Genomic DNA, 20,421 nt, shown 5'->3' with positions numbered 1-20,421 from the left:
TACTTTGGATATGCAGATACAGGTTAAATCTGTGAGGCAAATTACAAGTAGCATAGTTAGATGTGCTACTATATTAACTATGTGTTAAACATATTGTAATGATTGAGATCTAAAATTGTCTAAAACTTTTCAATAAACACACCAAAAGGATTTAGGCAATTTCAGATCTGAATCATCACAATATGTTTTAACACATTAAAGCTTTCTACAACTTTGTAAATAACAAACTCAAGAACTTGAGACCCATCCCGCCACTAAAAGGACCCAACAACAAAGAATACTATGATGAAACAGTCAAAGCTAACCTCTAATGCTTGCATGCTAGGCTATCAGGAAATTCCAGTGCTATAGGCTAGACGGGAAATCAAAATACATTCCAGAAGAAGGCAATGGTAGATCAGTTCTCTATAATTGACGAGAAAACAATATAGCTCTGTCCATGCAAATATAAGTCAGATTTATCTTCAAAGACATGTTGCCTTCTTTAACTCATACATATACTGTTATTGTTATTTAGAAAGCTAAATAACTAGTACAAGTTATGTAACTAGTACAAGTTATGTCATGTAGGACATTCTTAACAGCAAAGTCTGAATTCACTCACATCCTGATCTGAGAGATACCATGGAGAGGTTAGCAATTGTAGGTTTGTCTGTTTAATTAATTAATGTATATGGCCGCTCATCTCAATATGTGACTCAGGTGGCTAGCAAAATTAAACTGTTTATTCTTTGTTTTGTTCTAAGAAAAGAACCAAATATTAATGTTGCTTTTAAAAAAGGGGGGGGGGAGCTGAAAAAGAATAGGACTTGGACTAAATCATACTTTATGTTAAGAGTCCTGGTAGTGCAGTGTGCTTAAAGTGTAGTAGTGCAGGATAAGTGTCCATAGTTCAATCTTGATGAAGCTAAAGATTGAGTCATCCTTCCATCATTCCAAGGTCAGTAAAATGAGGATCCAGATTATTGGGCCAATATGCAAATGATGCTTCTACATTGTAAATTGTTCTGAGAATTCTGTAAAGTACTATGGGACTGCATATCAGCCTAATTGTTATTGCTATTATTTCTTATATCTAGCTTGGGATTTTTGATTGATTATTTCCTTCCTTACTTCCTTCCATCTTTCCTTTCTTCCTTCCTTCCCTCCCTCCTTCTTCCTCCCTCCCTCCCTCCCTCCTTCCAATATTTGTTTTAAAGAAATAACATTAGCAAAATACGCAGACAATCAAAATGCTTGATTTGGTGAGTAAGGATGCTGAATAATTTTAACAATATCAGAATGCAGAATGAAAAATATAACTTTTTATTTCTGTTAAGAGAGTTACTGCTAACAGTAAAAGAGTGTGTAACAGTTACATAGCCTTTATGCACAAACACACACACACACACACTTTCAGTACAAAAGGTGTAACTTGCCATTTTGTCCGTCTAATGTGATTCATTGCCATAGATTCAGCTTTAATTTAATGTGCAGGCAAACCGCAAATGAAAATAGTACAGAAATGTTGACTAGTTATATTACACATTAGTAACAATTCTAAACTTCATTGCTTTTATCAGGTTTACTGAAGCAAAATCTTTGGGACAAAAAGTAAATGATGTAAGAAATCAAATCAGTGAGTATGCATATTTCCTTTTTTAGCATCAAAATTATATTACATAATACACTGACTAAAATTATATCTGCCATTGGAATTAGTTAATTAAATTTTTCCCTATTCTATTCTAGCAATATTTTATCATTTATACTAATTTTCCTGTTTGTTTCATAAGCTTGTTTCTTCAATTTCAGTCCATCCTGTTAGTTCTAGCAATGCACATCCAATTTGTATAAATCTCAAGAACAAAAGAGTTTTCTATTTTAGAATTCTTTCTCTGATTGTGCTAGTTGGACAATAAAAACAGTATGATTTAATAATAATAATAATAATAATAATAATAATAATAATAATAATAACAACAACAACAACAACAACAACAACAACAACAACAACAGAGTTGAAAGGGACCTTGGAGGTCTTCTAGTTCAACCCCCTGCTTAGGCAGGAAACCCACACTATTTCAGACAAATGGTTGTCCAGCATCTTCTTAAAAACTTCCAGTGTTGAAGCATTCACAACTTCTGGAGGCAAGCTGTTCAACTGATTAATTGTTCTAACTGTCAGGAAATTTCTCCTTAGTTCTGAGTTATTTCTCTCCTTGTTTAGTTTCCACCCATTGCTTCTTGTTCTACCCTCAGGTGCTCTGGAGAATAGGTTGACTCCTTCTTCTGTGTGGCAACCCCTGAGATATTGGAACACTGTTATCATGTCTTCCTTGGTCTTTCTTTTCATTAAACTAGCTATGTCCAGTTCTTGCAATGGATTTGTTTGTCATTGGACTGTATAGAATGCCATACATCAAATCCTATGTGGCTACTTCCCTGGTAGATTTATACTGAAAAACCAACAAACAGGAATTATACCCATCTGTGCTTAAAGCTAGATATTTACGTTCCTTGTATTTTTGTTTTGGATTCCATCAAGTATTCCTGGCTATTCTAGTATACTCAATGAAGTTCAGATCATATCAGTATTATTTTATATTTGCTAGCCAACACTTAATAATATGATATACTTCACCACAAAAGTCATTAGAGGACCTTTTGGTGAGCCACTTGACACAATGTAGAATCCATATTACAGTCTTGATGATTTGTAATAGTCATGACAGACAGTGGTTGACTCTATTTTAGAATTCTGCCACAAATATTTCAACATTCTGATTTTCCACTGGAGCAATCACTGCTTCACACCAGAGCTATATAAAAAAATCTAACTACTTTCCACGATATTCAGTGATATGTCATGATACCTGAAATGGGGTGATCATAGTTGGATACTTTAATTTTTCTCCCAGCTTTGCAAAGGAATCATACAGTAGAATTCACATGTGCTAAATCTACAACTAAGTTGCAATCACCAAAATATACTACTGCAAGATTTTTTCTACCATTGTATGATAGAACAAAAAATAAATAAATGAATTTTAAGTATATATTGATATCCTGAAAATGTTGCTTTGTATCTGAAAATTAATATTAATCATTATAATGAGAACTGTAATTGAGATTTGTCTAAAATCCTGTAATAATATACTTATAAAAATTGTAAGACTAGTACCTATAAATATAACATATACAGTGATCCCTCGATTAGCACGGTCTCGATTAGTGCGAAACGCTGCAACGCGGTTTTTCAAAAAATATTAATTAAAAAATACTCCACGGTTTTTTTGCTATACCACGGTTTTTCCCACCCGATGACGTCATACGTCATCACCAAGAGTCACTTCTCTGTCTCTTTCTCTTTCTTTCCTGTCACTATGCTTCAATCATTTTCTCATTTCTCTTTTTTCTCCCCTTTTTTCTATCATTTCTCTCTCTCTTTCTTCCTCTCTCACACTCTCTTCCTCCCTTCTCTCTCCCCCCCTCCACTTGCCCACGAGAAGAAAAAAAGCAACCTCTGCCGGGCAGCTCCCCTTGTGCCCCCGCTTTGTGCCTGCCTCTTTTGGGGATTTCTTTTTCTTTTCTTTTTTGCGCTGGCAGCGGGAGCTGTTGGGGAGGGCTCTGCCGGGAAGGCCTCTCAGCTGCAGAGCCGAATGGGGGCGGAGGCAACAGCGGAGCCCGGCGCTGGGGCCATGCGAGGCTGTTCATCCAGGGGGGCGTGGACTGGCAAGTCGCCCTCCTTTCTCTCTCTTTCTCAAGATCGCTTGCCGCTTGCCTATTGCAGCGAAGGAGGCGAAGCAAGGCTCCAAGCTGCAAAGCGGCAAGCGGCAAGCGATCTTGGAGTTTCCCCTTTGCCTGGGCGGCAGGAAGACCAAGGGAAGGTTCCTTCAGCCGCCCAACACCTGATCCGCTCCGCAGCGCGGCAGCAGCGAGGAGCCGAAGATGGGGTTTCCCCTTTGCCTTTACCCCATCTTCGGCTCCTCGCTGCTTCCGCGCTGCGGAGCAGATCAGCTGTTGGGCGGCTGAAGGAATCTTCCCTTGGTCTTCCCCGCCGCCCACACGCAAACTCCACCATCTGCGCATGTGCGGCCATGAAAAAAATGGCGCACATGCGCAGATGGTGGTTTTACTTCCGCATCCAGTATAACGCGGAAATCGGTTAGCGCGGGAGGTCTTGGAACGTAACCCCCGCGCTAACCGAGAGATCACTGTATAACAATAATAACAATAGCAATAATAATAATAAATTAGAAAGAACTATCTGAAAGGAGAACTTTTGAAAATCATGCATTTGTTTCCCAGAAATTAAAAGAAGTTATCATTCACCCCTAATCCCAAATGGGAAACTGTGGGAAGGGCTAGTCAGCCATATTAGTAGCATAACATACAGTATTTTACCAAATATACCTGGCAAGAATTATACCTATAGAGAGGGAATCATTAAATGAAAAGAAAATGAAGACAATATTAATGTTTCAATGATCAAAAGGTGGTATAACTTTTTATTGTTATGCAAGCATTCATGATGACAGATAAGCTTTAGTCCTTGTGATGTTTGTGATGTTTTCAGTTCTTCGGTGCTTTACAGTTCTAGAATTTCTAATTATGTCAAAGTCCAGCAGTGCTTTTCATCAAGTCCACTTGCAAACTTCAAAAACATCTAGTAATTTTTTTATTTTAATTGGGGCAAGACCACTGTTATAATAAATTTGGGGAAGGCACATGATATTCTAAAATGTGAAACATGCTGGAATACATTTCATCCATTTTTCATGGCTTGGGTAGCTCAATCAATATTAACTCATTCCTTAAAATAAATTAACATTACACTCTCCTTATATCTCCAATATATAAAATACTGTACTTGGTTGTTGACCAGAATGGTACCATTCTGTTTGTATCTCACTTTTATTATTTTTACAATGCTATACAGATTTTGACCAACAACACTCTGCTCTGGCCAATAGTGATGAATGACGAATGATAGAGGGATGAATGTTTTTTAAATATTGGGGGGGGGGTATTTTTGTATATCATTTTATTGTTGTATGCCACCCTGAGTTCCTTGGGAGAGGGGAGGCTTATAAATCAAAATAAATAAATAAATAATAAAAGTCCAATAATCAGTTTGATTTTGTCATCAAAAAATATTTTTTTTAAAACCACCAGAATAGAAGCACCTGATCAGTATGTAGTTCAGGTGGCATAATTGTCTATGGTACAATAATATTAAGGTTAAGGTGAATTTTAAGAATCTTTAAATTAACAGATATTAAACCCAGAGTGTGTTCCAAAATGCCTTATTAATCTTAATACACAAAGCATGTTATAGAAAAAAATATTGCAGGTAAAGTAAAACAGTTAACTTATGAAGAGTTCTTAGAAAGGGGACATGGAAAATATAAGCTGAAATTGAGACCGCAACTGGCCCCAGAGGGATTTAGTTTTTAATAGTTTACATATGTTCAGTTAAGAGAGAGATTAAAGATAGAAAATTGGATATTGGATATTGGAGTGGAGCAGCAGAAGATAGAACTTGAAGGTGAAGTTGAACAATGTAGAAGCAATATAGAAGGTGAAGTTGAACATGTACTTGCCATAAACTTATATCGAAATTTGAAACAGAAGTAGAACAAGCGAAATACTATATGATGAAATGGGCTAAGAACTTTGGACATAAGAGTAACATAATGAAAAAAAGACATTCTTTTTCTATTATCTTTCTTATTTGTTTTCCCTTCTTCCTTAACTTTTTTTAAAAAATATTTTCATTTTTAAAAATCTTATTAACAGTTTCTTCAATAAAAATTATATTAAAGAATAGGATATGAAAAAGTAAAGTCTTCACAATGCTCAAACTGGACAAATCCTGGCCACATGATCCCATTCCTAAAAGAATGTTTTAAAAGATCTTATCATATTATTCAATTAATTAGGTTAATTAAAGTTAATTAAGTTAATTTCATTAACTTATTTAGTGCCTCAATATGAACCTGAAATTTATTCCATCAATAAGGCTAAACTTTCCAGAAGTGGGAAAAAAATCAGTGCAAATATTTTTAATTAATCAAATTATTTAATTTTCTTAAGGGAAACAGCTGTTCTTCTTATTCTGCATAAAAAAATTAACTAATGCTGTAATTGAAGCTGAATGTAAAAGAAAAGATAAATGATTGTTCCAAATTTTCTGTTAAAATAAGCTTCCTAGAAACAGTTTCTTATTGTCAATATGAATGTACACCAATTCATTATTTAATAAATGTTTCTCATTTATATATAGTGCCTCTATTACCATATAGTACAATTGCATCATTTCATTTGTTATATTAATAGCAATAGTAGAGAAGAAATGCAAATTCATTGACTAGAAACTAGCTATTTTTTTGTAGCGCTACATAAAACTTAGTCTTTTGTCTACAGGTATTACAATAAATACATTTTTCAGTTATCAAAAATAATTGGAAACCTACATTACTAAAGGAAAATGGGAACACATTAGTTCTTCTTACATTTCTATCTTAGTTCTTCAACCTTTTTTCCCATTGCATGTTTTTTTTCTTTTAATATGTGGATCCACTTCTTCATCTCCTTATATTCCTTGTTTTGGTCTGCTTTGCTTTGAGAAACTGATATATTTCAATTTGGTTTGACAGACTACTGATTTGATACTTGTTCTCTTACATATCAGTGAAGGAGACTGGTGGAAAGAAATAATAAAGAATCACAGGTATCTTCACCTGCTATTAATATCCTGTTTGGGGCTTGTAGGCCTTTCGTATTATTTTTTCAAAATCCACCTGGTATGCAAAACTTCAGCAGAAATATTTTTTATTAAAAACTGTGGTTAGTAATATTGTCTTTGTAGAACAACTAAAGTAAGCTCAAATGAAAGCATGAGTTAAAATGAAGCAGAGACATAGGATCATGAAAATAAGATGCAGCTGTTGCAGTAAGTAAGTGGATGAATGGAAAGAAATGTCAAACAAATGGCAGAGAATAAGAATTTTCAGATTACATCAAGGAGAACACAGAAGTGTATATGGAAATGTATTTTGCAAAAATGTCCAGTGGTATTAATAAAAGGGATATCTATTGAAAAGAGGGTCCCCAAATTATTATTTGGACTCTTAATTCTGATTGTATAGAAATAAATAATGAACTTGTCCAATATAAGAAATAAAGAGAGATTTTCACCTTGTTCTCAAATGCATTATTTAAGATCTTTAGAATATTCACTTTAATATTGTGTTCACTAGACCTGCCTGTCTCTACAGCTATGGCCCACTGTTAGATTTAATCTAGCAGAACTCAATGCAATAATAATGAAACAAGTTGATGATTTATTTTAGGGGAAATAGAACCACAATATAATCTTCGTACACATAAATTTAATAATCACAGTTATGATACCTGCCTTTTGGCATGCAATCCCTCCCTAAATCTATGGACTCCAATCCTGTTGACATTTCCAAAGTTTTTATTTTAGGTAGATTCCCTAATTTGGTATTTTTGCACATGTTTTTGTGTCAAATGATTACTTCCCAATTTTCTTTACTTATTTTGTATTATTGTTTTATTCTTTTCTGTAATGTGAGTCAGTTTTCAATTGGACAAAATTAAATCATATCCAATAAAAATATATAAAATAAAAATCAATAAACACAGAGGAATAAACCATTTACACACCATTCAAAAGAGATATTAAAAATTCTCAGAAAGAAACAATAACACAAAAATCCAGAACAGCCAATAACCAGATAAACAGGGATTAACACCAGACAAAAAATCACGTAGAACACAATACACTAATCAAGGAACCACTAGTTAGAAAACCACATCTAAACTGACACTGGCAGGACAAACTATTATATATAAACAGAAGGTAAATCCCACACTTACTCTTAGTACATATGTTACCTAGTTGGCCAATGAAACATCTGCAAGCAAAAAATAAACTCAGAGAGCACCAAGGACTCCACAGTTCATCCCGGAACGACATATATTTTCTTCTATTGAAAAATAAGTAGAGTTGGGATAATTCCAAAACAAGAGAATCCAAATGCCTACAACACAAATTTCATATAATCTTCTTTTGACTCTAGGATTGCATTGTTTGTAATGTGGGTTTTGATACAATTTACTTCCATTTTATTGATTGTGGATTGGCCAGAAAATTGATACAATGATAAAACATGCAATGTTAAAAATAAAAAAAATAAAGTGTGTGGAGAGAGAAAGAAGGTGAAGAATATTGCAACCAGTCCTTTGAATGGATAACATATTTAGCAATCAGATGTGGAGAGGAAGAGATCAAATAGGTATATCAATGGCTATCTGGAACCCGGGCTAGAACCCTGAACAGAAATATTTCATACTATTGTATTTTTGTTGTAGGTTTGGTTGTTAAAATTTTACTGAGCTTCTTTGAGGCTACACAGTATAAAATCAGTTAAAATATCTGTTAGATAAATAAAGGCCAATCTTATATAATTTATTTATATACTCCATTAAGCCCAATGGAATTTAATTCTGAGAGTCATATATAGGATGACACTGTTAACAATTTGTGTTGAAAAGTATTTAATGTATATTTTTAAAAGAATATCAAGTTCTGATTATGTGACAAATTTTATGTGGTAGTTTTCCCGCTGTTGAAAAATGCTGGTTAAAAATAATCATATTTCAAACCTTGAATGGTGACTGGATTTAGTTATTTCATTACTAAGAAAATAGTAATTAGAAGAGGGAAATAGTAATTAAAGGAACTCTGTTACTAATCTCATATAACTGGCAACTTTTCCAAGGACTGCACCTCCCCCCACCCCCTAAAACCAATGAACTACAAATAATATAAATATTTTTCCTGCAAGACAAAGGTTACTGTTTTTCAAATCAGAATAGCCTATTGGCATATGGGATTACCTCATTTTCATTTCAGTGATAAAGTCTGCTTACCAGCCCATAGATTTTTTTTTTAAAAAAAATTAGAATTGATCCAGTATTACCATCAAGCACAAAAACTAAGAATTTGATTTTACCCAGAGTTTTAGGATGAAGTGCCAAGCAAAAGAACACATTAAATTGTGAAGCTATTGTGGCTGGGCTAGTTTTGTCAGCTGCAGAAATCTAAAAATATGAAGAAATAAAAACCCCACCCCAGATGTTGAAGTCTAGTTTGCTTAGCAATTCCTCTCATCAGTTTGCTGAGTAAGCTAAGAGTTTCTAGACCTTAGCTTGTGATTGAAGTTATTTTAATGATAGCTAGTCTTGATTTTAATTATGTTGTTTTTATGCTTAGATTTCTTTAATGTATACTTTTAATCACTCTAAGCAATTGTATATTGTGTATATGGAAAAGTGGGATATAAACAGATATTTTGCATAATAAATTAACAGTAATATGTTCTCTCCTGATAAGCTATCAATCTTGATACTCATTATTGCATGACTTGCCATGATAAAAATAGGCAGTGTTTTCTCTCTACAAGTAGTCCTTAATTCACTTTAGTGACAGTTCAAAATTATGGTAGCTTAGGAAAATGTGCTTTACATTCCTTACTTGTCCCTAGGACTGTCATGCCACCCCCACAATCATGTGATTGTAATTTGAACATTTGGCAACAGGTTCACATTTATGACCAGCTGCAGGATACTATTATCACATGATGAGGATTTGTAACTTATTTTGCTAGTCGTATGGGGAAGCCAAATTCACTTAAGAAACATGATTTGCTTAATAACTGCAGTGATTTGCTTTATGATCACAAAAATAATTATAAATTTGGATCCAATCAAATGGTGTTTTGATTTAGAACTGCACTGAGATACACATACATACATACATAGGGGGAGGTTGTTCTTGAAAATTATGCTTAACTTGCCAGATGCCTGTCAACCATATTTAAAGCCATTAATACATGGGCAGTTCTATTGATACACTACAAAAAGTGTTCGGAAACTTCAAATTGTGCAGAACACAGCCGTGAGAGCCATCGTGGGGCTTCCAAGATTTGCCCATGTTTCCTCAACACTCCGTGGCTTGCATTGGCTGCCGATCAGTTTCCAGTCACAATTCAAAGTGTTGGTCATGACCTTTAAAGCCCTACATGGCATTGGACCAGATTACCTCCAGAACCGCCTGCTACAGCATGAATCCTAGCGACCGATAAGGTCCCACAGAGTTGGCCTTCTCCGGATCCCGTCTACTAAACAATGTCATTTGGCGGGCCCCAGGGGAAGAGCCTTCTCTGTGGTGGTCCCGACCCTCTGGAACCAACTCCCCCCGGAGATTAGAGTTGCCCCCACCTCCCCCCGGAGATTAGAGTTGTCCCTGTCTTTCGTAAACTACTCAAGACTCATTTATACCGCCAGGCATGGGGGTGTTGAGATATTCCTTCCCCCTAGGCCATTACAAGTTATGCATGGTATGTTTGTTTGTGTGTATGTTTGGTTTTATAATATAATAAGGGTTTTTAGTTGTTTTATTATTGGATTGTCACATGCTGTTTTTATCATTGTTGTTAGCCGTCCCAAGTCTACGGAGAGGGGCGGCATACAAATCCAATAAATTATTATTATTATTATTATTATTATTATTATTATTATTATTATTATTATTACCCAACTGGAATTATTAACTGGACTTTGGCTGAATTGGAAAATTTGGACTGGAAACACGTAAATTTTTGAATATGTACCACGCTTTACATCAACAAAGTGACGTCGACAGGCTGTACCTGCCAAGAATAATACATGAAAGAGGGCTATTGCAAGCCAATGAACTGTAGAAGAAGAAAAGCAAAGTTTGAATGACTATGTGAACCAAAGTACAGAAAAATTGCTGCAGGCTGTGAAAATAGAGAACATTATTAAAACAACAGAAACAAAGGCAGAATATAAGGAAAAATAGCTAGATGACAGATTAAATGGATGGAAAAACAATTGTATGGACAGCACTTGAAAAACATTGAAGGAAAATGTGATAACTTGACATGGGCAAAAACCATCAAGAAAGAAAGGGAAGGTTTAATACATGCTACTCAAGAATAAGAACTACAAACTAATGCCATGAAAGCGAAGATACAAAAACCCACCAACAATCCAAATTGCCAATTTTGCAATGACAAACTTGAAAATGTTTCAGATTTAATATATGAGTGCAGAAAAATCATGCAAACTGATTACAAAGCTTGATATGATTGAGTTGCTAAACGGATCCATGGGTCATAATGTAAAAAATATGACTTACCCGTAACCAAAATGTCATGGGAACACTAAGTGGGAAAACTTGTTGAAAATGAGAAGGCGAAGATCCTGAGGGATTTTCAAATACAGACAGATCGTCATTTAGAACACAACACACCAGATATCACAGTTGTCGAAAACCAAAGTGTACAATTTATTGATAGCGCTGTACCAGGAGATGCCAGTCAAAGAAAAGGAAATTATGACTAGACTATAAACTAGAAAATTATGAAATTACGCGATTATGGATGAAACATGTGACTCTGATACCCATTTTCATTAGCGTACTTGGCTCCATGTCCAAGAATTTTACAAAATACATCAAGAAATTACAGCTTTCTGCAACAACACCAGCAGGGACCGCCTTCTGCCGGTCTTCTCCGGGTCCCGTCAACTAAACAATGCCGCTTGGCGGGACCCAGGGGAAGAGCCTTCTCTGTGGTGGCCCTGGCCCTCTGGAACCAACTCCCCCCAGAGATTAGAATTGCCCCCACCCTCCTTGCCTTTCGTAAGCTACTTAAAACCCACCTCTGCCGCCAGGCATGGGGGAATTGAAATACCCTTTCCCCCTAGGCCTTTACAATTTTATGCATGATATGTCTGTATGTATGTTTGGTTTTTTATTATAATGGGTTTTAATTGTTTTTAGTATTGGATTATTGTTATACGCTGTCTTATTATTGCTGTTAGCCGCCCCGAGTCTCTGGAGAGGGGCGGCATACAAATCCAATAAATAAATAAAATAAATAAATTTAAAAAACTGCCACTCAGACTCCCAAATTTATTTAGCAGAGAAGAATCACCCTCTCCGGGATCGCCTTCTGCCGCACGAATCCCAGCGACCGGCTAGGTCCCACAGAGTTGGCCTTCTCCGGGTCCCATCGACTAAACAATGTCGTCTGGCGGGACCCAGGGGAAGAGCCTTCTCTGTGGTGGCTCCAACCCTCTGGAACAGCTGCCCCCAGAGATTAGGATTGCCCCCACCCTCCTTGCCTTTCGGAAACTCCTTAAAACCCACCTCTGCCATCAGGCATGGGGGAATTGAAACATCTCCCCCTTGCCCATGTAGTTTTTGTGTATGATTCGATTGTGTCCTTGTTTTTTATATATTGGGGCTCTTTTGGATTTTTTTAACTTAAAACTGTAATTTAGATTGCAAAATATTAGATTTGTTACTATGTTTTGTTTACCATTGTTGTGAGCCGCCCTGAGTCTACGGAGAGGGGCGGCATATAAATCCAATAAATCTAATCTAATCTAATCTCTCCTCTAAGAATGCCTTGGGGGAAAAAAATAAAATGAAAATCCCCTCACAGCTATTTTGCTTTGTTGTATGGGCACCCTGTGGCTTTCAAATGCTCAAAAATATTTTTGGAGGTTTTAATAATCCAGGTTTTAATAATCTCTTTTAAAGTACTATATACTGTAAAACACCTTGAGTTAACACATCCCGCAATGCCTTTAAAAAAAACACTGGTTAAAGTAATACTTTTAGTGTATAGTTTTAACTCAGTATTCTTCTGGTGCCCAGAGTTATCAACTCGGTACTTTTTTTAATTTCCAACATTCCTTGGAACTGATCAAATAATAAAGCATGTAAACAGACAATCACATGTTGATTTGTGCAGACCGATTAAGACTAGTCTGCAGCATCAGCATGAATACGCAATTGACTTAAAGGACAGTGAACCTTCATAATATGCAATCTTGAAGTTTTACTGTTTTTGAAAAAAATGTGGTAATGGGCCAATTCAGTATTTAATTCAGAAAGATATATGCTAAACAACTGAAAGCAATGTCCAGATGCACTCCATCAAACTGGAGGGAAAAGTTATTTACAAGCTTATCGTTCATTTGGACCCATGCAGAATCACAGAACTGATGGGCTATGATCCAGTCCGCTAGCTGAATCAAAGCTGGACTCAAAAGAAATAAATAATGGTGCCTTTTCCGCAAAGCAACGGCTTAGCTTGTATCATGAGAAATTTTGCTGGTCTTGGCAAATGGACTTCTTTAAAGGCTTTGGTAGATGATAAAATATAGGTTCCAATATTTAAATACGGGATAAAATAGTTGAAAAGTAGCTAATAACCACACCAAGGCCATGACTTGGACCTTTCTTGTCTTAGGACAGCAAAAATGTAACTTATAGATACCATGATATATATTACTATGAGCTATTACCACCAGGGAAGTGTCATTAGAAAATACAAGATCTGTGTGCTTTTTATCATTGTTTCTGCAAGGTGAAGTATGTCTATTTTTAACTTTAACCTGAGTTTTCTCCAAGAAAATCCTTAGAGCATGGAAAACTGGACCCAGGGGGGCCATCACTCTTGGAAGGCTTTTTCAAAGCCACAGGACAAGGTCTAAAGTGGGTCATAGCTCCCAGGCCAAATAAGGTTTCTGTCCATGGTCTAGACAGACAGTTTTTGATTCTGAAGTTGTGGCTCAAGCTATGTATATATTTTGTGTTTCCTTTCCTCAATTCCCGCACTCTTTCCATTGAAGCTCCCACTGCTGCCAAGTTCCTTGGTCTGTTTCATATTAAACAGCATAGTGAGTATGACTCTTCCTTCACTTTGCGGTAGGACAAATTTGTTTTGCTGCTGTTGTGCCAAATTACTGAACCTGTCAGAAGTTGATGTAATGGCCATATTTAGGGTTATACCCAAAGGTTTTCTTTCTCTTATATGAGGAATGTTCCTTTGATAGAAAAAATATACTAATAGGAGAGAAATAAATATTTTAAATTAAAAAAATTAGGTAAAGTACCCTAGATATTTTTGTTATGTAGTTTCCATTTCATACATAGCTCTTATATTAACTTTTGTTGGTAGCATGGCACAATAAATGAACATAGCATACATATTTATGCCGACTTTTGAAAAAAATGTGTTATGCCATAATATGGTTTGTTTGAATAGAAGTGGACAAGAAATAAATCTAATACTTTCTTGTAATTGTTACTTTTTAAATTATATATCGAAATAATTATAGAATTCTAGCCTTGAAATTTGAGCAGATGACTGGCACTCTCATTCAACAAATCAAGATAAGGAAGTTTCCTTAAGTATCTTCTTTAAACTGCTCTTAAAATACAGCAGTCCTGGGAGGCTGTGTTGCTCTTGGTACTCACTCTCCCAGCATAGACACAAAGCTTGAACTGGTAACCCAAATTCCTTCTCCATTATATGGCTGTAGAAGGTTTAAACTGTTTTGCATTCCAATTGTACTTATAGATGAGGCTCTTCAGAAAGAATTTTTTTGAGGAAAAGGGTCTTTTTGATATTACTTCATTTTGTAAAATATTGGCTTAAGGAAATATGGATCCAGCCATTTGAATGTCTACATTTTTGTTTAAGGCAGATTCCTCAATCGTAGTAACTTCAAGGCATGTGGACTTCAGCTCTCAGACTAGTTCGGCCAACATACCTAAACAAACCAGTCCATTGGTTTAAGGCTTTCTATGTTCATGTCCAACCAATTATGATGTAATTAAAAAATTACAACTGCACAAAACTTAGCTTATCATCGCATGTAAACTAAGCTAATGTTTGTTGTTTTTTTCTTGTCTGTTCCAATACAGTGCCAAAGATTTTGCCATTAGACTAAGGCAAATGAACATATATTCACAGTAAACAATGACGCATATTCTATATCTTCCACGTAGAGATGCACTGAGTTATAAATAGCTATTTAATAAAACACAGGGAAATATATAAATCATATGTGAAAAATAGCACTTTGGAATTAGCAATATACAGAACATTTTTTATAAGAGCTGAGAGAATGTAATTACACATTGAAATAATATAAAAGTAGGCATTTATTAATTAATTTAATTATTAAATTGACTTCTATGCCACCCAATCCTGTAGGACTCAGGGCAGCTTACAACAATATAAAACACAATAAAAGGAGTCAATATTAATACTAAAGACATTAAAATAATAAAAACAATAAAATCCTATAATAACCCACAGCAATCCAATCAGCCAAACATACATACCTATCTAATCAATACAATTCGGCCATGACAGATGGTAGTATTCATGGCCCCCAGGCAGTGACCGGCTACCAAAAATTTTACTACCACACTGTGGGCGTGGCTTATGCAGGATGCCCTGCATTTTCTTTCAACATCTTTCAGTACAAATTGGGTGCTCTGGGGTGGAGCTCCATTTTTGCTACCCCACTGCATTTTATTTATTTATTTATTTATTCAATTTTTATGCCGCCCTTCTCCTTAGACTCAGGGCAGCTTACAACATGTTAGCAATAGCACTTTTTAACAGAGCCAGCATATTGCCCCCACAATCCGGGTCCTCATTTTACCCACCTTGGAAGGATGGAAGGCTGGGTCAACCTTGAGCCGGTGATGAGATTTGAACCGCTGACCTTCAGATCTACAGTCAGCTTCAGTGGCCTGCAGTACAGCACTCTATCTGCATTCCCCCCCATCCGGGCAGCCAGGTCTTCATTGCCTTTCGGAAGACCAGTAGTGTTGTGGTTGGCTCTGGCCCAGCTCCTGCCCCAAGGAATGTGGAGGTGAATGTGGGGTAAACATCCACATGCCACAGGCCTGTTTTGCTCTCGATAGAATCTCCCGATGAAGGCTCTTCTGACGAAGGAAGCGTGAGTAGCAGGGAAGAGGGGAGTTTGGCACACAGCCCAGGAGGAGATCAATCATCCTTATCATCCCTGGATTCTGAACAAGAACTTATGATGGACCCGCGCATGTGTAGAGTGATGAATAGTAGAGAACAACTGAAAGATTATTACAGGAAATAAGTGAGGCCACCTGTGGTTGAGTGGGGCTGCTGTAATTAGTGCTACAGATAAAAAGAGCAGTGTGCTGGTTTAGCCTTGTGGAAGTTTATTTGATTCATAGTTTCGTCAAGATCATGGTTTTGCTGTTTCCCTGTTCAAGATTGTGTGTGGACTTCCTAGACTTTGGAATTGGACTCAATTTCCCAGTTACTGGGTGATAAATTGGATTGCATTTAACCTGTGTCTTGTGTGTACCAAAAAATCCCTTTGACATTTAAAAAGGGAGTTTTTTCTGCTTTTCTGTTGATAAAGACTTTTGGTTTTCCTTTCTATCATGTGGTGTGTGTCTTTTTGGACTAATTACCCTGTAATTACGGCTGTTTGGTACACGCTGGCAGAACAAGTAGGGTGGGAGCAGTACGAACATTGGGGAGACGTTGGTTCCATAGAGTCTATAGAGTCCTCCCCCGCTGCCCGCCAACCTGCATTGCCTAGTCAACAAGGCCAACCCTGTGAGATCTTATTGATCTCTGGGAGGTATGTGGCAGGAGATGATCCCTGTCCGTCTTCTGCATCAGATGAGCCTCCCCTTGAATTTTCCAACCAATTAAATAGTGTACCTATACAATATGTCTCACATTGATAAATATATGTTCAATAGTTACCAGATCTATATCATTATATTTCCCAGTATTACTAGGCATAGATCTGAGAATGAGGAGCTGCAAAACTTTTGCATTTCTGCCATTCACGTTAATAGAATTTATTTCAGAAGTTAGTGGATTATTAAGTTTAAGTTTAAGTTTAATCAGATTTGTATGCCGCCCCTCTCCGCAGACTCGGGGCGGCTCACTAAGGAGTTTGCAATAAATATTATATCTAAATTTTAATTCATGCCTTACATAGGTTGTTCAAAGACATTGTTTGATGTTACATACACTTCAGAGCAATTCGCTATGAACAGACTTCATTTTGAGTCTAAAAATTATTATAGTGTGTTATCGTATTTTATTGAAATAATAGCTATGAGTTCTAATCAAATTACCAAATGGTTCGTGTTATAGTTATCTTTCATAGGAATTGCTACTTCGAAAGAAGGAAATTTATTCTGGTTTGTACTTATTTTTTACTGACAATGCCATTGACCTATTCAAACAAGATTTTGTAGCTGAGAAAAATGAAAGCCTGTGCTTTTTCTTCTAGTTGCTAATTAGGGACAGGCATTTGAAAGAAAGAGTAATAAATTTAAATTAACCTCATTAATCTAACAAGCAGAGTTCAAAGAAAACAGACTGAGCTCTCCCTCATAATTTTTCTTTCCTCTTCATTTTATCTTTCCTATTCGGTCATGCCTTATGTCTTCCATCAAAAATATACATAGTCCTTTTGTTAGTTTCATCTCCTTTCCATACCTTGGGATGATAAAAATGTCCAGAAACTGAGGCCAAAGACTACTAGATAAATCACAGTTTCAATGACAGCTCACTGCATGCTGAGTGAATTCCTCAAATCCCCCAAATGATTTTTTTTTGCCAGAACATGTGGAGCTACAACATTCAAAGTTTTATTGGTGCTGTTATCTCCAAACCAAGAATAGCTTTCTTGGAAAAAATAATTTGGTATCTACTGTGGGAATATTTTTAGCAGCTTGTTTGGTGAGAGTTCAGAAAATATAATTAGTAATAGAGACGTCAGCCAAGTTCTAAGTTCATTTTTAAGCAAACTCTACTTAAAAGGCACCTTGTCTACAGTTTACATGATCAAGATCAAAAGGTGTGTTTCCATAAGAACATACAATTGTTCACTGTTTCTTGGATAAATATTTGTGTTTCTGAAAGTTATGGAAATAGCAGTACTAAATGTTTGAAGCCTTTCCTGTGTTTATATAAAAGGTCCCATACTTATAACAGTGCTGGAAATATTTCCTAATTTACCCTCATGCTTTTATTTAGGCAGCAGTTTTCTGGGTTGATATCATTCACAATATTTTAGACTACATTCTAATTAGTTATGATATTATACATGACCAGTAGTGAAAGAAATGCTATGGAAATAATAAGGTAATTTTTTGAACATCTGGTTGTTTACATTGCAGCAAAAGAAAAAAATCCACATGAATATTCTAACAGCTAATGACGGCACAAACACATGATTTTTATTATACAGAGCCTGCTTATTTTCTCTTGGTGCTCATTATTATTATTATTATTATTATTATTATTATTATTATTATTATTATTTATTAGATTTGTATGCTGCCCCTCTCCGTAGACTCAGGGCGGCTCACAACACAATAAAAACAGTTCATGACAAATCTAATAATTTACAATTTAAAATATTTAAAAAACCCATTATTAAGCATACATGCATACAAACATACCATACATAAATTGTATAGGCCCGGGGGAGATATCTCAGTTCCTCCATGCCTGACGACAAAGGTAAGTTTGAAAAATTAGAATATTGTGCAAAACTTCATTTATTTCAGTAAAGCAACTTAAAAGGTGAAACTAATATATGAGAGAGAATCATTATATGCAAAGCAAGATAGTTCAAGCTGTGATTTGTCATAATTGTGATGATTATGAGGTATAGCTCATGAAAACCTCAAATTCACAATATCAGAAAATTAGAATATTACATGCAATAAATAAAACAAGGATTGTACATAGAACAATATCAGATCTTTGAAAGCTATAAGCATACATATGTACTCAGTACTTGGTTTGGGCCCCTTTTGCAGCAATTACTGCTTCAATGTGGCGTGGCGTGGAAGATATCAGCCTGTGGCACTGCTAGGTGTTATGGAAGACCAGGATGCTCCAATAGCAGCCTTTAGCTCTCCTGCATTGTTCAGTCTCATATCTCTCATCTTTCTTTTGGAAATGTTCCATGGATTCTTTATGGGGTTCAGGTCAGGCGAGTTTGTTGGCCAATCAAGCAAAATAATCTGCAGAAGAAAGCCTGAAGTGCTCCAAAATCTCCTGGTAAACAGCTGCGTTGACCCTGGACTTAATGAAGCACAGTGGACCAACACCAGCAGATGACATGGCTCCCCAAATCAACAGACTGTGAAAATTTCACATTGGACTTCAAGTATCTTGCAGTGCGCGCTTCTCCATTCTTCCTCCATGCTCTGGGTCGTTGGTTTCCAAATTAGATGCAAAAGTTGCTCTCATCAGAAAAGAGGACTTGGACCACTGAGCAACAGACCAGTCTGTTTTTCTTTAGCCCAGGTAAGACACTTCTGACTTGTTATTCAGGAGCGGCTTGACAAGAAGAATACAAGATTTGAAGCCCATGTCCAGGATCTGTCTGTGTGTGGTGGCTCTTGATGCACTGACTTCAGCCTCAGTCCACTCCTTGTGAAAGTCCCCAACACTTTTGAATGCCCTTTTCCTGACAAACCTCTCCAGGCGGCGGTCATCCCTGCTGCTTGTGCATCTTTTTCTTCCACACTTTTCCTTCCACATAACTTTCTATTAATGTGCTTTGATACAGCCCTTTGCCAACATCCAACTTTGTTTGCAATTACTTTTGAGGCTTCCCCTCCTTATGGAGGGTGTCAATGATGCACAACTGTCAGGTCAGCAGTTATTCCCATGATCGAACCAGACAAGGAGAGACCATTTAAAGGCTCAGGAGCCCTTTGCAGGTGTTATGGCTTAATTAGTTGGTTAGAGTGGGACACTTTGAACCTGGTATGTTGCACAATATTCTAATTTTCTGAGATTTGGGGTTTTCATGAGCTGTACCCCATAATCATCACTATTATGACAAATCATGGCTTGAAGTATCTTGCTTTGCATGTAATGAGTCTCTCTCATATATTAGTTCCACCTTTTAAATTGCATTACTGAAATAAATGAACTTCTGCACAATAGTCTAATTTTTCAAGTTTCACCTGTACAAATGGAAGATATTATTGTGATTCATACAGTATAAGATGATAGTCCTCAATTTTTTCCATTCTGAAGTCACCCCGATAACATTAGAAAAATGCTTTGTTTTCAGCAAAACTGATATTTCATAGTAATTAGGACAAAATTGGTAATAAAGAATATGTGATATTGAATTGATATTGTAATAGACAGTGAACTGGGATCTTCTCAGTTTGTTTTTGATACTCTAGGTACCTTTAATTTCATTTGATACTGATATCTCTGGAAGATGGGAATTATAAACACCTGTATCAAGTCTAATTTAATTGGAAGCTGTAGTTCTCTACCCTTTGAATGGGTTTTATTGAATGAATTGATCTGTATTTGATCAGGTATCTTATATTATCTCTGCATTCTTCTAAATTGATTGACAAACAGATTAATTTTGTTTTCAACAATATATTGTGTTTCAATATGTGGAGACTTTTATGTTTATAAATAAATAAGCTTGTAATGGAAACTATAAGCAAAGTTT

The 20,421-nt window shown here is 36.1% G+C and overlaps 1 protein-coding gene across 2 annotated transcripts in view; it reads left to right on the top strand.

The window, feature by feature from the left end:
• KIF6 (kinesin family member 6) overlaps positions 1 to 20,421 on the top strand; it is a 149,877-nt gene that overhangs the window by 75,086 nt on the left and 54,370 nt on the right. The window contains exons 15-16 of one of the 2 annotated variants that reach the window (XM_070734266.1): positions 1,200 to 1,244; positions 1,563 to 1,618. In XM_070734266.1, the coding sequence (XP_070590367.1) occupies positions 1,200 to 1,244; positions 1,563 to 1,618 (101 nt within the window). The remainder of the gene's footprint in view (positions 1 to 1,199; positions 1,245 to 1,562; positions 1,619 to 20,421) is intronic. The other variant, XM_070734267.1, reaches the window with a different exon arrangement.

Source organism: Erythrolamprus reginae, chromosome 1, assembly GCF_031021105.1.
Source record: "Erythrolamprus reginae isolate rEryReg1 chromosome 1, rEryReg1.hap1, whole genome shotgun sequence".
Lineage (NCBI taxonomy): Eukaryota > Metazoa > Chordata > Lepidosauria > Squamata > Dipsadidae > Erythrolamprus > Erythrolamprus reginae.
The sequence above is the reverse complement of the archived record's forward strand: the minus strand, read 5'-3'. Positions and strand labels throughout refer to the sequence as shown.